The following is a 16658-nucleotide window of genomic DNA, read 5'->3' as shown; positions in this document are numbered from 1 at the left end:
CCTTCCGCGCAACGCGCATTGTGCGTTTTTATTTTCAATTTTTTTTTTCAATATCATATTTTGTATTTTTATTTTATAGTGAAATATGATGTAAGGATTGTTACGTAAAATTGGTTTGAAAAAATTCAACCATGAAATAGATTCATTTCTCAAAAATCATAAAGCTCTGGATTTTATTCTTGATATGTCAAATGCAGAAAAAGTATTATTGGATAATGTATTTTTGTACGTTTCCATTTCTACATATTTTATTTTAGTTTTTTAAACTTCTTTTCAATATCTTAGTATTTCTTTTTTTTTTTTTTTTTTTTTATCAAATAAACGATTTCTTTGTCATGAAACATGACATAAAAAATTTATTATTCCATGAAGAAAAGCTATTACTAAATGTAGAAAAGTTTAAAATGATCTTTTGAACATCAATGTTTATTAATAATTTTCGGTCATTCAGTCAACGGAATCTCTGCATTTTTTATAAAAAAAAATAAAAATATATGACCTATGTTATCGAGTATATATTAATAGACGTACTTGTAACAATATTTTTAAGTATTTATCACAGATTGAAAATTTAATGATGGATTATATTTTTAACTTTTGATCAGCTCAAAAATGTTGTTTTAGAACGAGAATATTTCAATAAATTAAATTAATTAAAAATTTTATAACATCAACCCAATTATGGTTATTTTCATAAACGAAATTGTTTTAAATTTAGTATATATGCATATATGTTGTAGTATATGAAAGGATAAAGTTTGGTGGGTTATATATATATATATATATATATATATATATATATATATATATATATTTAAAGCTTTTGACTAAAGCCCTGAGGCAAAATATCGACGGTTGAATTAACCGTCTGATGAAATCTTTGATCTTCATTAATGTGAATTCTATGTAGCGTTAATCCGATTACTCATAGAGTATAATACCCGAAGAGTTTGCTTAACAATATTAACATTATTACAATTACAAAATATTATCATATTAAAAACTTATGAAGCCAATAAAAAATAACAGGAAATAAAGGAGCAGACGACTCTCTTAAAAATTTTTATTAGTTTATTATTATAAAACAAACTGGCATTATCACGGTTGACTCAAAAATAGTTTTTCCGTAAACCATTTTATAGATCTCGTAAAAAAATATTTAAGGAGGGCATAATGGCCTCGCGGGGTGATTAGGACACTAATAATAAAAATGAAAATTTTCAAAATTTCAGTTTATTTGTGATTTTACAAAATATTACTACGAAATATCAGTATTCGTAAATAAATATTTTTTGAAGACATGCCGTCTCTATCTTTACTTATTTCTAGTTCTCTGTCAAAATTAATCTTCATTTACAAATAGAACGAAATATTTCATATTCATTTTATTTGAAAAGTTCTAATCGAATTTTAATGAACGAAAAAACCCATTTCTTTTCTTTTTTTTTTTTTTTTTTCTCTTCCTTTATTTTCTTTCCTTCAACTTTTTACGTAATTTTTTATTCCAACTTCACTTGGTCCGTTGTTAGCCCGACTGAGTAATTCTGCAAACAGTCAAGTGGTGGCTTAGAGCTTTAAAACAAATGAAACTAAATAAAAAACTATTAACTTTTAAAAATAAATATTAAAAAAACATTCATTATACTCGACTATTTTATACTTGATTTGCAGTCTTTCTTATTGTATCACGCTTTATTATTATTTATTTTAATAACATCGTTCTTTGAAAAAAAGTAAAGCTACACTTGAAATGTTGTAGAGACAATAGCCCTTTTGTAATAATTAAATATTTTGTACTAAAAGGACTTTTTGTTTGAAATAGCGTACGCTTACTTTAACATAAATGAAGATATAACCAAACTCAAAGAAGAATTCTGTACGGCCCATAGTATTTAATATAAATCTGAGTACATTTTTGAATAAATTCATAACTAAAAGTATTAAATTCCTGTTGAAAGCTCCATAATTATTATTACAGAGAGCTCAAACTTTGAACAAATTAGTAATTCATTATTCGCAGGAATTGTTATGAAAACGGTTCAAAAGTAAATTTTGATATAATGACCATTTTAAACAAATTCGAAACTTTTGAACTAATGACCTAAGAGGCTTAACACTAATGGTCCGATAGGAATTTAATTTGAATTTTTTGTAACAATATGTTATGGAAGTGTATGAGTGTGTTGTGATCGAATTCAACTTAATGATGGTATTCGAATCGAAAAAAACGAATTTTTCGATTAGACTTAAAATATTCGGTTTGAATTTCAAAAATTGAATCTTAAGTCACATGAGATAAATTATAAAAAAACTTATAATAGTTGAGAAATAATTTGGATATTTAGAATGATTCGAAAACTGACGGATAATTTGAATTTTTGACTAATTTGAAAAGTGGAATAATTTGAATTTGGAATTATTAAAAAAAGTCAACCCGGGTCGAAAAATTTGATCTGATTCTAGTATAGCTGGACTGCATTCGGCCTAATTGGTCTGTATTTGAACTAATTGATCTGTTTTTGATCTTTTATAAAAATTTCAAGTTGTTTTTGATCTGCTGTTTAAAAGAACAATTACGATACAGAAGGACGAAACTAGATTAAATCTAGAATAAAATAAACATTACTTGATAATAATATGTAGTATAAAATTAAACTTTTATTAATTTTTTGTTTTCATTATTTATTACAATAAATGAAAAAAAAATTCTAATCTGTTTTTGATCTTATTTAAATCAAAATCGGACTAAAAATAATTGATAGAAAATGTCTGATTTTGATCTAGATTAAAACAAAAACAGGCTAAAAATAATTGACAGGAAAAGTCTAATTTTGATCTAGATTAGAACAAAAGCAGACCAAAAATTATCGAAAATAAGCCTAAGAAATGTCTAAATAAGGAATAGTAAGGGCAAAACTAGATTAAAATTCACATATTAATTAAATATAAATAAAAAATAAAATTGAATAAAAATAACTTAAAATTTTTAGTTGATTTAAAACAGATCAAATTTTTCGACCCGGGAAATTATTTTTCAGACTTAAAATAATTCTAAGAATTCTAATTATTCAATTCGAATTTTAATATTCGATTCGAATTTTGAATATCAAATCTTAACTCACATGTATACATTATAATCAACTTTTTACGATAATATAAAAATAATTCGGATTTTTCGAACATTAAAAAAATTTCCCAGTGATATGAATTTTTTGAATTATCATTATTAATTTTTGAATTGATCATAAATATTTGACTTACATAAATAATTTGTAAGTTCAAATAATTCGCATAGCTCTATATATATATATATATATTGGCAGAGCGTTTCTTGCTTTTTAAAGCAGCCTATACATATATTAAATAATATATATATATATATATAGTTACAGTATAAAGTAAAGCCGATATCTTCTATGCGCATGTAACTCTCACGACAGTGTTCGATTCATCAGGGAATTCAATTAGCGCCATTTGCCGGAAACCTCAAGTAATTTGCACCCAGTACACGATTCCTCTTGCCCCGTCCTATTATAAAACTTTTTAAATTCTTAAACTCCCGCCCATTTTTTTTAACATTTATCTAGAATCTTCTTTTTGAAGGCACAAAAAAAAAAAAAAAAAAAGAAAAAAGAAATTAAAAAAATCACCACAACTCTTTGAGGTTCTAAAACCCAAAAAACCTCAAACCGCGAACTTTAGTCCTTTATAGGACTATGTGGTTTGAGATTTTTCCCATGACTGCACGTGTGTCTATATAACTTTTGGCAACTTTTAAACTCAATTTATAAAGCTATTAAAAGTCTTTTAATCTTTTAATACACCACTTTACCTTTTTTTTTTCTTCTTATTTTTTATACTTATATTACTATTAATAATTCATTTTTTTCATATAACTTTTAGAATTCAATTTTTTTCGTAAACTTTTTCTTACATTTTAGATTAATTTTGTTGTTCTAAAGTTTCATTCACCTGTAGCCAAATATATTTAGTAGGTCTTTGATGTATTTCTTTGAACTTTCAAGTGGTTTTCGACTCTTTTTATCTTATCGTTCAAACAACGTTAGTTTTCTAAGATTTTACCATTTTACATCCTACGAAACAACTACTGTCGTGGTGTTGAAACCGCAAAGTTTGTTGCCCTTTTTAAAATTTATGTCTGACACGATCAAAAGACTAGATGAATAAGAAAGAAAAACTTCTTATATTTTTTTCTAAATCAAAGGAACTCGGGACCAAATGAGGCACCATTTTTACACAAAAAAAAATTTAAACTTCCCGCTAAGAAAATTGAAAATTTTTTCTTTTACAATCGTGTCCCACTCTAAGGGATAACTTTTCCCAGTTTGTAGTAATACTTTTATTGTTTAAAAATAATTAATACCCACGCCAGGATTCGAAATTACGACTCTGATATACTGGACTCGTGGTTGTTGAAAAACAATAAATTCTCCTAGACAATAGATTCTGATTTTTCGATAAAAAAGTAAAAATAAATAACGATATCAATTGATAAGAATGAAAAATAAAACAGTTACAAAAAGATAAATGTGTGTTCGCTTAATTTCCGGACTGGCGTAAAAGATAAACGAGAGTTCCGTCCCTTATCATTTCCGGCTGTCGAATGATAAATACCGTTGATCCTATCCTAGACCTTCAATTCCGGCTCATTCACTCTATCCGACATTTTTTAAAATCATCCCTCTACTTCTACTTCCCAAAATAAAAACAGTTTTAAAATAAATCTGTTGACAAAATTTCCTGTTACACAGTTAATAAATTATTATTTTATTTAACGTATAATCTATTCAAAATAATTTATTACATTACGGCATTAAATCGATTTGCCGGAAATTGGTGTCAAGTTGTCTACTAAAATATTTTATTTCTCCAATAGATAAAAAAAAACATATCTTTCACTTTGTTATCAATAAATCTATCATATTTTTTGCCTAATACAATATAATCTTTTCAATATTTTTATATTTTTTACCCCTAAAGATATATATCGACATCCTTTATCTCAACGTACTTGAGTGTATTCACTCGTCCGGAATAGACATACGTACTTGTGGAATAAATCCCAACCAGGATTTATTGTACATTAAAACGATTGATGGATTAAATATATAGTCCTTGTTGAGATAGGATTTTATATTTTATGTTTATCTATAAATTTATCTCAGTATCGACACTCGTACTATCTTTTTCTACCCTTATTCTTCTCCGTTTCTGCTTCTACAAGTTACTACTGGCTACAGACACTAGCAGTTTGTAAATTTTCTAGGCAATCCGATACAGCACCTGTGTCTTTAATCTCTTTTCAAATTTTCTACAATCAGGATGTTTCGAAACTTTTTTGCACGACTCATGATGCGAAGCATCAGAGAGTGCTTTACGATCGAAAAATTTTTTTCGCCTCATTTTGGTAGCTATTTTATTATTATAGCCTTGTTAGTTCACGGAATCAAGATATTTTGCATACTATTGTCGAGATAATTTAATGGAGATTAATTCCATACTTTTTAAAAATTGATTTATTGCAATAGAATCGGAAAAAAACACCAAAATAGGTCAAAAAATTTTCCTGTCCGGCATGTATGAAATCCCGGAAACACTATAACTTGTGAAAAAATCCATTATTTGAGTTAAATTTTTTTTTTTAAATTCTAATCGACGATTGTAGGTCACTGAATGCGAATGATCAATTAATTCAGTGTCGTTTAATTACAATTAATAAAAAACGAAAATTACAAGACTATATCTATATATATCCATGTAAAATTAACATGGATGGTGATATATCTATATCTATAGATATTATGTACATTTTATTCCACCAGGGGCGCCTGCGCATCACTTTCTTAGTACAGCTGTTTTTTTTTTAAATTAAAAATTTTTTTTTCTTTTTTTTTTTGCACGACTCATGTGTTTTTTTTATTTCGTTTTTTTTTCAATTCAATTCTCTTTTTTTTATTTTTTTTTTATTTATATATATATTTTTTTTTATTATTAATCGAGATATTTTAAGAAAATTCTTTTATAATTATAAAAAATTACTAATATAATTAAAAAAAAAAAACAACAACAAATTTTAAACATTTTAAATTCATTCGTGCTTCCCGCCATTTTTTTGTTATTATTTTATTATTTCATAATAAATGAGCATTATGAGTCGTGCACTTTTGGATTTTCCAAATTTAACTATTTTTATTTTTTTATAGAATTAGTAGATTACGCATCTAGAGAGGGAAGTAGGGCATCACAACCCGTTTTTTATCAAAAAGCTTCAAATTTTTACTTCAAAGTCTTTTATAAATTTTTTCTAATTTTAGGCGCGTTAAAAAAGGTAAAATCTTATAAAGGTGCTTGAAGAAACGTATTCAGGAATGTAATTTAAACTTCTATACTGAACTTCTTTACGTTTCTGCACTATAGAAGTTCAAGTGAGATTCTATTTTTTGACTAGGATTCAAAAAGTTCAAAATAAAAAATAAAGTCATAATTTTGATTGATCGCGTTAAAGAGCGTCGAGTTTTAGCTTTCAAATAAAAAGTTCATACTTTTTTTTTAATTATAGTTTTAGCACAAGTACTTTTTGCTTTATCATTCAATAAAATGAGAATGGATTGATAAAAAGGAATTTAAAAAAAAAAAAATAGTGTTGAATGACTTCGCTAAAATTAATTAACCGAAGGCTTAAATTTGCACTAGAAATAAATTGGGTTTAATCCTACATTAGTTAAAAGCACTAACCTGATTTTATTTCGTTTTTTCTGTAAATTTTTTATGATAAAAATTGCTGATTGAATCGTTTTCACATAATCGTAAGGTTGTGAAAAAAATATTTGTAAATATAATTCTGGGTGTAAAAGGGGATAAAAATGTGTGAAATCAGTTGACAAAAAAGGGAAGATTGAGTGTATGATTTAGGAAATACTGCTACAGAGATAGGAAAGAAGAGAAGAGAAGAAAAGAGTAAGGTAACGATGCTTATAAACGAATATTCCCTGTGGGTGTGGGTCGATGCCACACGACAACAGATCCTTTCTTGGTCGTAGATGATTAGGTTACCCATGGAAACCAGGCAGGCGTCAGAAGTAAAGAAGATGAGGCGCGGGTTTTATTATATGAAAAGCAAGAATGAAAAACGAGAGATAGCTGTATTACACTATAAAAAAATATATACATCCGTTTGTTTCAACAGTATTTTTTTTTACTATAGCTCGGGTAAATTAGTTTCTGCTTAAAATGTTTATCTTTTGTAATCTATATACAATGTAAAAAATGCTATTTATAATTTTATATCGTTATTTGTGTATAGATGGGTTTGCTCTAAAAAGGCACTTTTGAGATTGTTAAAAATTCAAAATGTAATCCGCGTTTTATTTTGCAATCCTCGATAAATATAACGAAATAATGGGATTAATATGTCACACTAATTGTGTACGAAAAATCTGGGACAGTATTTTTTTAAAAATATTCATAAAACTTGATAATAATTAATTGAAAGTGACTTTATGTTAAATAACTAAATTTTATGGATTTTGTATAATTAAGTGGGTTAAAAGGTTTTTAATAAATAATTTCCTGTGACTCTTGACCTATTCGAGTGGTTGAAGCGGTATTCAGAGGAATATTTTAAGATGGTTGATTGTGAATTCATGGAACGAATGAGTACAGTAATATAATTCAATTGTGCGGCAAGTTATCGAGATAAAATTAGACATACGAACATCGTTATTATCGAAAAGTGTCAATATTAATGCAGCATTGCCTTGGGTCATAAAATAATATTTAGATATTGATTCGAATCACTAAAAATACGATATGAAGAATTTTAATGTCGCCAAAAAAATATTGTTTGCAATTGAACAGAAGACTTGTCATTTAGTGACAAAGGTGAGGAAATCTATGAATTTTTTAAATTCAACGTGTGCTGTCTCCATGTAATGTGTCAAAGTGACGACAGGGAAGTCAAATTTTTTAAAACATTGCCAAAGTAATGTCTTATCTTATCAAATAATAGTCAAAGCGACCTTCACATGTCAAAATATTATTAAATATTAAGCAGAATAATAAAATTGATCAATATTTTGTAAAGTCATGAGTTTGAAAAAAGCTAGAAGTGAGGACATTCGAATGATTTTCCTTTTTTGTTTAAAAACTAAACTACGTTAAAAGCTATTGAAAGAATCCTTTAGCCGCAATACCGGAATCAATGGGTTTACAATAAAAATAAAAATTTTTATTCTTCATCATTTGATATTTGTTTTATGTGTTATTTCAATCACGTTAATTTTTACATATTTATTGATGAAAAAAAAAATATTTGCTTTTATACATTCTGCAGTTATTTTTTGTTCATGATAAATGATAGTAGGGTGTACACACAAAAAACACGAATTGAATTTCAGAGTAGATGAAAGCTAGAGTACTCAGGTTTGGCGTGAAATCCGTTGGACCGAAAATGAACATCGATTGGAAATTTTGATTGTGCGCGTTTCGGGTAACCAATACAAATGAAAACTCTTCTCTCGTATCATCATTTTATAGTAAACGTTAAATTCAACAATACTTGATGTATGGAGTAGTTATTTACAACCGTGTCATACGGGTTACATCAAAAGGATCATCCAAAAACATCAATTAAATTGTTCTTTTAAACATTATTCTAATTTGAATTTTCAAACCATACATATCTCTATACATACATTTTTTTGCAACTATATTTGGACATACGAACATTGTTGTCATCGAAAAGTGTTAATATTAATGTAACATTGTCTTGGGTCATAAAATAGTATTTGGACATTGATTTAAATCGTTAAAATTACTCTATGAATAATTTTAATGTCTCCAAAAAAATATTGTATCTAATTGAACAGAAAACTTGTTAGTTAGCCCTAAAAAGCCAGGAAATATATGCATTTTTAAAATTTAACGTGTAAATTTAACATGTATATATAAATTTTTTTCAGCTATTCGTTTTCGTTTGAAGAGGTTACGAGCATACGAAAAAATAGTACTTGTGGAATCTCCATTGCATCAGGAATCTCGAGCATTCTATTCATATGAGCTGAATAATTCAAAACGTTCCGTCGATTAAATGCCATAGCTATTTTTTAATATTAAAATTTATATCTAAAGTATAACGCCGTTTTACAAAATTTTTTTAAAAAATGTAATAACATCTTGTTCCCGCTTACACTGAAAAATTTATACAATGTAAACTTCTAAGAGTAATCCTCTAACAAAGGATTAAAAAGAAGTCGAAAAAAGTGAAAACTTGCTTTCTTCACTTTTCTTTCAGTAAAAAAAATCTACTGGATCTATTTTTCTAAAATGTTTCGCATGTGCTAGTATGTCAGCTGAAAATTGCAGCCACACATAATTACTCCTTAAGTCTCCTCTAAGCAGTTAAATTTCATAAATTTTTTTCATTTTCGTCGCGCGAAAAACGTTCCGATTTTCAAATACATTACTTTAAGTACAATATATCACCATAAAAAAAGATATACCAAAATATATGTTAAATATACATAAAACTAGAACCTCAAAACGTCAAGACTTGATAGAAATTCGGTTTTCGAAAATCGGACCGAAACCAATAACTTCCGGAATTTTTGAAAATTTTCAATTTTCTTAGCGGGAAAAAATATAAATATTATTTTTTATATTGTACAATATATCACATTATAATATTCATATATTTCATCACATATATAAAGTTTTTTTATTCGGGTAGATGCATAATATACTATTTTTTTAACTTTACCCTTTGAGATTATTAAAAAATTGAATAAAAAATTCAATTTAAAAATTTCAAGCAAACCTTACATCCGCAAATAAATTTAAATTAACGATTCAACTAATTTGTACTTCAATACAACTTATTTACCTAGAGCTTAATGATTTCGATAATTAATGGAAATACTTTACCCTATATAAATTACTTGACTCGGGAACTTATAATGAGAGAACTTAAGTCAACTAGTACTTCCATCTCCTTTTGCGCCGCGTCCGTAAAAAATTATTAAGAATAAAAAAAAAAAATTAATATCTAAATTTCATTGATATTCAAACTTTTTTTCTTTTTCATTTATTGACTTTTTAAATTGCCAAAGTTATTACCAAAAGTGATAAAACCCATTATATAAATTACTTATTATTCGTCTATTTGTTCGAAATGAAAAATTTATTATAAAAACAAATAAAAAACTGACTAATTTAACGTGCGAATGAATCGATTAACCGAAAATTCCCGCGGGTGCTCAACATTCGCGTATAAAATAAAAAAAAAAAATTCAATGCTGCCCTAGGATGAAACATGAGCTCGGCTCGGCTTGTGTAAAATGTTATATAGAGTCGAACAATTGGATTATAGAGATTACATACTGACCGCAACAACTAACAATAGCAATTCTCGAAAATTACATTTTTTACTTTTATTAGTCACGGTCATTTATTTGCTCACACGGTTCATTTGTATGTGAATAATTTCAAGCTTTTTTTTTTCTTTAAATGAATGTTTGTTTATTCTAGTGTAATAATTTTGTTTAATTATGCATAGGGGCATTTATTCAATTTTATTTATACAGTAAATGTCTATTCAATTAGTTACATATATTTATAATTAAATATTCATTATCGGTGATTGGCGAGTGGATTTGTATTGATAAAATTATATTGTGTTTGTATTAAAAGTGTTTTATTAAATTGAGCTGAACAAATTTGTTTGTATTTGTATATTATTGTTGGTGATATAAATTGATGCATTAATTGTTCTCAGAGATCGCCAATAAAAGCATAAAAATAGTATAACTAAATTTTTTAGATGGAAATATAGAAATTTTAAACTTAGTATCACGGAACGATTAACAAAAAAAATGAACATGAAAGAAATATTAAATTTGACAAGATACAGCCTGATTTGAACAGATATTACCATATCTGATCAGATCTTGATATTTATGACGAAATCTGAACATTTAAAAAAAATTTAGCTGATATAAATTAGAAATGATGAGATATATATAGATATCAGATTCAAATTAAATATCTGACCATATAGAATTTGAGCCGATGTACCCACAACAAAAATATACATGAGTCACGATGTGAAAATATAAAATTTACCCGGGTTGAAAAATTAAACTTTAACTGTAGGCTTGAAATGAAACTGACTTCTGACACCAAATGGTAATAACTCGTAACATAATTAATAAATTACATATACATTAAAATAATAACACAGACTAGAAATAACAATACTAGAGTTACAACGGTTAAAGAAAGACAAAGAAAAGAATGTATATTGAGATACAAGGTGTACGCTGTTTAAATGTCAATATATAACCGGCTGACTCTAGTCGCGTTTTTATCCAATGAAAAGAGGGCATTTGTATTTTAATAGATATTTAAATGTTTTGAAATAAGTTTTACTTTTATTTTAGTATTGTAGAACCTCATTTCAACCTTTGGATTGGATTAATTTCCGATTCCGATGAAAAATAAATCATATATGCTCATATATGATATATATAGAGCATATGTGATATTTATATAGAGCATATATGATTCATATAAAGATCATATATGATTTATGTGTAGAGGCTCTATGATTTCTCTATGAATCATATACTGAGCATATATATTGCAGGTATAAATCATATGTGATACATATATAGATCATATATAGATTTTATATGATTTTTATGTAGAGGGTCTATGGTTTCTATATGAATCATATACAGAGCATATATATTGCAGGTATAAATCATATGTGATACATATATAGATCATATATGATACATGCAGAGAGCGTATGTGATACATGTATAAAGGATATGTGATACATGTATAGAGGATACGTGTTATACATATATAGAGCATATATGATTCATATATAGATCTTATATGATTTTTATGTAGAGGGTCTATGGTTTCTATATGAAGCATATACTGAGTATATATATTGCAAGTATAGAGCATATGTGATACATATATAGAGCATATATGATTCATATATAGATTATATATGATTTATATGAAGAGGGTCTATGGCTCATATATTAATCATATACTGAAAATATATGATATATATATGAATCATATATAGAGCGTATATGATTCATATATAGAGGGTCTATAATTCATATATGGAGCATATATGAATCATATACTGAGGATATATACGTCATATATACCTATGTATTGCTAATTCTTATATATGACTCATAAATGTGCATATATGGTTAATTTTTGACGGGTTTTACGATATAGGAGGTTCAAAAGAGGTCTTTTTTTATTTAAGGATGTCTATTTGCATATACTTGCGCTATCTGACTACGGCGTCTATAAACTACTTCAATTGAACTATGATATATATTTCCACCTAAAGTTTTTTATTTTATAAATAACATGAACAAATAAATATAAATTACATTTAAATTGATCAAGTATAGCTATTAATTAGTATTTCTTTTGTAATTGATGTATATTCACTAAATTCCACTCCATAATAGTTTGCAAATTTCCATGAATTGTTGGGTTATGCAGTTAATCCAGGTCCATAATCCTCTTGGAGTGTACCCTCGACTAAAATACCTAGAATAATATAGATATTTAACCAGATAATTTATTCAATCAATATTAGACTATAAATTATTCATTATCTTCAATTATTTAACACAAAAGTTATCATTAAAAATTATTTTATTGCTTTAAGTTTAAGCTCAAGCTTAAATCGTCGATAAAAACTTGAAAATATTTTTCAATATAATAATAAAATAAACCTATAAAATATGATCGTAATGAGAGTAAAATATATTTAAGATTTTCAAGCTACTGCTCGGATATTTAAGTGCATAAAAGACGACAGACTGACAGCAAAGTGATAAGATAAGAGAAAATTGTCTTAACTTGATCATTATTCCTTCCTTTTTTTTTTCTATTTTACTATTATAAATGTTAAGACAGAAAAGTAAAAAGAACATGATTGAGTCGCCATCTAGATCGATAATTTACTTAATATTTCTTTTGTATAGAAGATGCACGGTTGGCTGCTGCAGTGCAAGCCATTTCCTAATCCCTTTTCTCGTTTACTTTCCAATCGATCGGACGCCTTGACTCGCTGCGATAAAGCTCCTTTTCCCTGATTGGCTTGCGAACATGAAAGCTCTTGCTGTTGCCCGTTACGCTACCGGCAGTATAAAACACTCGGTAAAAAAGCGTAAACGTAAAGCTTCCAAGCATTACTTTTATAAGTATCTATATAATAGGAATGGGAGAGTAGTAGTAGTAGTAGTAGTAGTAGTATAGTAGTAGACATATATGTTTAATGTGTAGTAGTTTTAACATTTCTTTTATTTTTTACCCAAGGGTGTTTTTCACTTTCGCTAAAAGGCCAAGGTGATTTAGTTCATTTATATGTCTTTGTGTGACTTAACTTGTCGGCAATATTTATTTCAAACCCAAAAACGTGAAAATAAAAAATTATACACCGTATATTTTTTTTTATATGCATTGTTTGTTTTATATTTAAATTTTTTACGCTGGAGTTGAGAATTTTAATTGACAAATTCGTCAGCTTTGAAGCCGTGAATGTTGACGTTTTATCGGTTTGTAAATTTTTTTTTAATTGAAAAACCGTCAATGCTTCTGTTTCCTTTTATATATGTATATTTTTTGCGTATTCATTTTTTTTATATTTTATGCTACGAGAAATGGACAGAAAGTTTTTTATAAATTTGGAATTTTTTAAATGGATATTAAAAGATTAATTGAAATTTTTCAAAAGGTGTTTTTTTGCAAATAACACAGTACACGGAGAGAAAATTACGGTAACAGTTACAATATATTATGGGAATGGTTCCCATAATGCATGGTAATCGGTTTTTTTGAAATGTTGATTATACACGGAGAGAAAATTATGGTAACTGTTTCTAGTACGTTTATGAAATATCATCCCATACCGTCATGGTAATGATTACTTGGGATTATGGGATATAGACCCATACTTTCTGGGAAAAGTTTCCATAAGTATGGGAACAATTCCTATCATTATGGTAACAGTTTCCATATCGCATGCGAAAGAATCATGGTAATGATTACCATACTCATAGGAATAGTTCCCACAAGCAAATAGGAACCAATCCTATAACCACATTGTAATGGTTCCTAAGTGTGTATGGGAATAAGCCCTATATATTATGGTAACTATTCCTATCATATTATTGTAAACATAATCATCATATTATAGTAATGGTTACCATAATATTATGGTAATCATTCCCATAATATGTGGAAATTATTACCATGATATTATGGTAACGATTACCATAATATTATGGTAACGATTACCATAATAATATGGTAACGATTACCATAATATTATGGTAACGATTACCATGTAACTATGGTAATGATTACCATAATGTATGGAAATTATTACCATAATATTATGGTTATGATTACCATAATGTATGGGAATTATTACCATAACGTATGGAAATTATAATCATAATATTATGGTAACGATTATCATAGTTACATGGTAACGATTACCATGATTCCATAGGAACTATTCCGATACCATATGGGAATTATACCCATAATTATAGGAATGATTACCATAATATAAATGGGAGCCGTTCCTATAATCAACATTTGAAAAAAACTGGTTACCATGCAATATGGGAACCATTCCCATAATACATTGTAACTGTTACCATAATTTCCTCTCCATGTAGGAACGCCACCCATATATATTATGGTAATCATTCCTATAATTATGGGTATAATTCCTATGTGGTATCGGAATATTACCTATAGAATTATGGTAATCGTTACCATATAACCATTACCATAATATTGTAGGAATAGTGAACATACTATATAGGGTTTATTCCCATATACACTTAGGAACCGTTACAATGTGGTTATACATTGTAAAAAATAATTTGAAAATTACAATACAAAAGGAATTGAATTTTCATAACTAGATATTTGAATTGTATTTTCAATAAAAAAAAGCTTCAAATTTAATGTACGTAATTTAATAATCACGCTGGTATTTAAAATTAAGAAAAATAATAGGAATTTTGATCATATCGACTACACGCTTTTGAATTTTCAAATAAACGCTTCAGATTTTCAAATACATCTATTTGAAAATTAAACAGAAAGTGTTTTTAAATTAAAAACAAAGTATTTGAAGATTAAAAAAATTTAATTTAAAAATTCAAAACGAAGTATTTGAAAATCTAAAGTGTTGGTTTGAAAATTCAAAAACATGTATTTTAAATTCTATATGAAATCAATAATGAAATTTCAAGCACAAATGTATGTGTTTATTGCGTTATATACAATGTTTTGAAAATTCTAACAATTTTTTTTATGGGAACTTTTCTTAGAAAGTATGGGTCTATATCCTATAATTCTAAGTAATTATTATGCGAATTTTTTCCGAAATGTAAACAAAAATCGATTTTCTTAGCGGGAAATTAAAAAATCGAATCGCCCGAATGTCATTTTATTTTTTTTAAAATTCCTCTAGGGTTTCAATTAAAAACTGCTATTCAATAAATATTGTATCAAAAAAACATCAAAGCGATGTCATATTTCACTGAAATATAAATAGCAGGCATATTTATTCAACATTTATCAAAGTTTGGCATTTATTGATAATGAATAGCAAAACGTTAATCAAATATTTCGTTACATCATTAAAAAAAATGAAAATCTTTTGATGTTTCAGCCAGCAATAACGTAAATGAGCCACCGATATTCGATGCGGGTGGTTACCCCCTTGGTCTCCCAATGTCCGAGGCAACTGCAGTAGGCACCAAAGTATTCACGCTCAAGGGTCACGATCCCGAGGGGTCGGAGGTTAAATATGGAATCCAATCAACTGACAAATTCACCGTCGATCCAACAACCGGAATCATAACTCTCGCAAAACCATTAGATCGGGAGGTGAGTTTAAAAATAATATTCAACTAAAACATCCCTGATAAATTCGAAAATTCAAAAACTTTATAAAGTTTTCATTTCATTTCTGGGCTTTTATTAAGTTTAGCTTGACAAAAAATAGCTTTACTACTGTAAGCTCTATCAGTCTCATGTTCGTGTGTAGAGCTTTTAATGAAAACTAACAAATATACGTTAACAAAATTTAACAATAGGAGGATGACCATGTCGCACAAAACGTTTTCCAATACGCGACGAGTATTGGCTGGGGTATTTCGTGCATAGAGAAAAATAAATAAAATGAAAGACGCGCTGGGGTGAAATTGAATGGAGATATCGAAAAAAATGAACATGACTATAAGAGAAAATAAAAAAAAAAACAAAAAAACCGATCTACCGATAGAGTTTGGTAGTTTGTCGTTCTTTCACGTTTCGTTTTTTTCAGCTAGTTAAAATAAAAGACACGAGACAAAAGAATGAACCCTCTTTTTTTGTCCTGTATCCAGTGTCTGGAAGGTATATACAATATCATGATCCAGTTTATGACATTATAATACACCAGACGCCATTGTTATTGTCTTTTCTCATACATCCTTTACCTCCTCTTCCTTTTTCTTTTGATACACATCTGTTGTAAACCGGAATTGAGCAAATGATTTCAATATTTTGCGTGACTTTTACAAAAT

The 16658-nt window shown here is 27.5% G+C and overlaps 1 protein-coding gene across 1 annotated transcript in view; it reads left to right on the top strand.

Moving 5' to 3' along the window:
* The window catches only part of LOC103580891 (cadherin-87A), a 50205-nt gene that overhangs the window by 22457 nt on the left and 11090 nt on the right, over positions 1 to 16658 (top strand). Inside the window, exon 3 of the mRNA XM_014440406.2 lies at positions 15761 to 15978. Coding sequence (XP_014295892.2) covers positions 15761 to 15978 — 218 coding nt within the window. The remainder of the gene's footprint in view (positions 1 to 15760; positions 15979 to 16658) is intronic.

This window comes from Microplitis demolitor, chromosome 4 (genome assembly GCF_026212275.2).
Source record: "Microplitis demolitor isolate Queensland-Clemson2020A chromosome 4, iyMicDemo2.1a, whole genome shotgun sequence".
NCBI lineage: Eukaryota > Metazoa > Arthropoda > Insecta > Hymenoptera > Braconidae > Microplitis > Microplitis demolitor.
The sequence above is the reverse complement of the archived record's forward strand: the minus strand, read 5'-3'. Positions and strand labels throughout refer to the sequence as shown.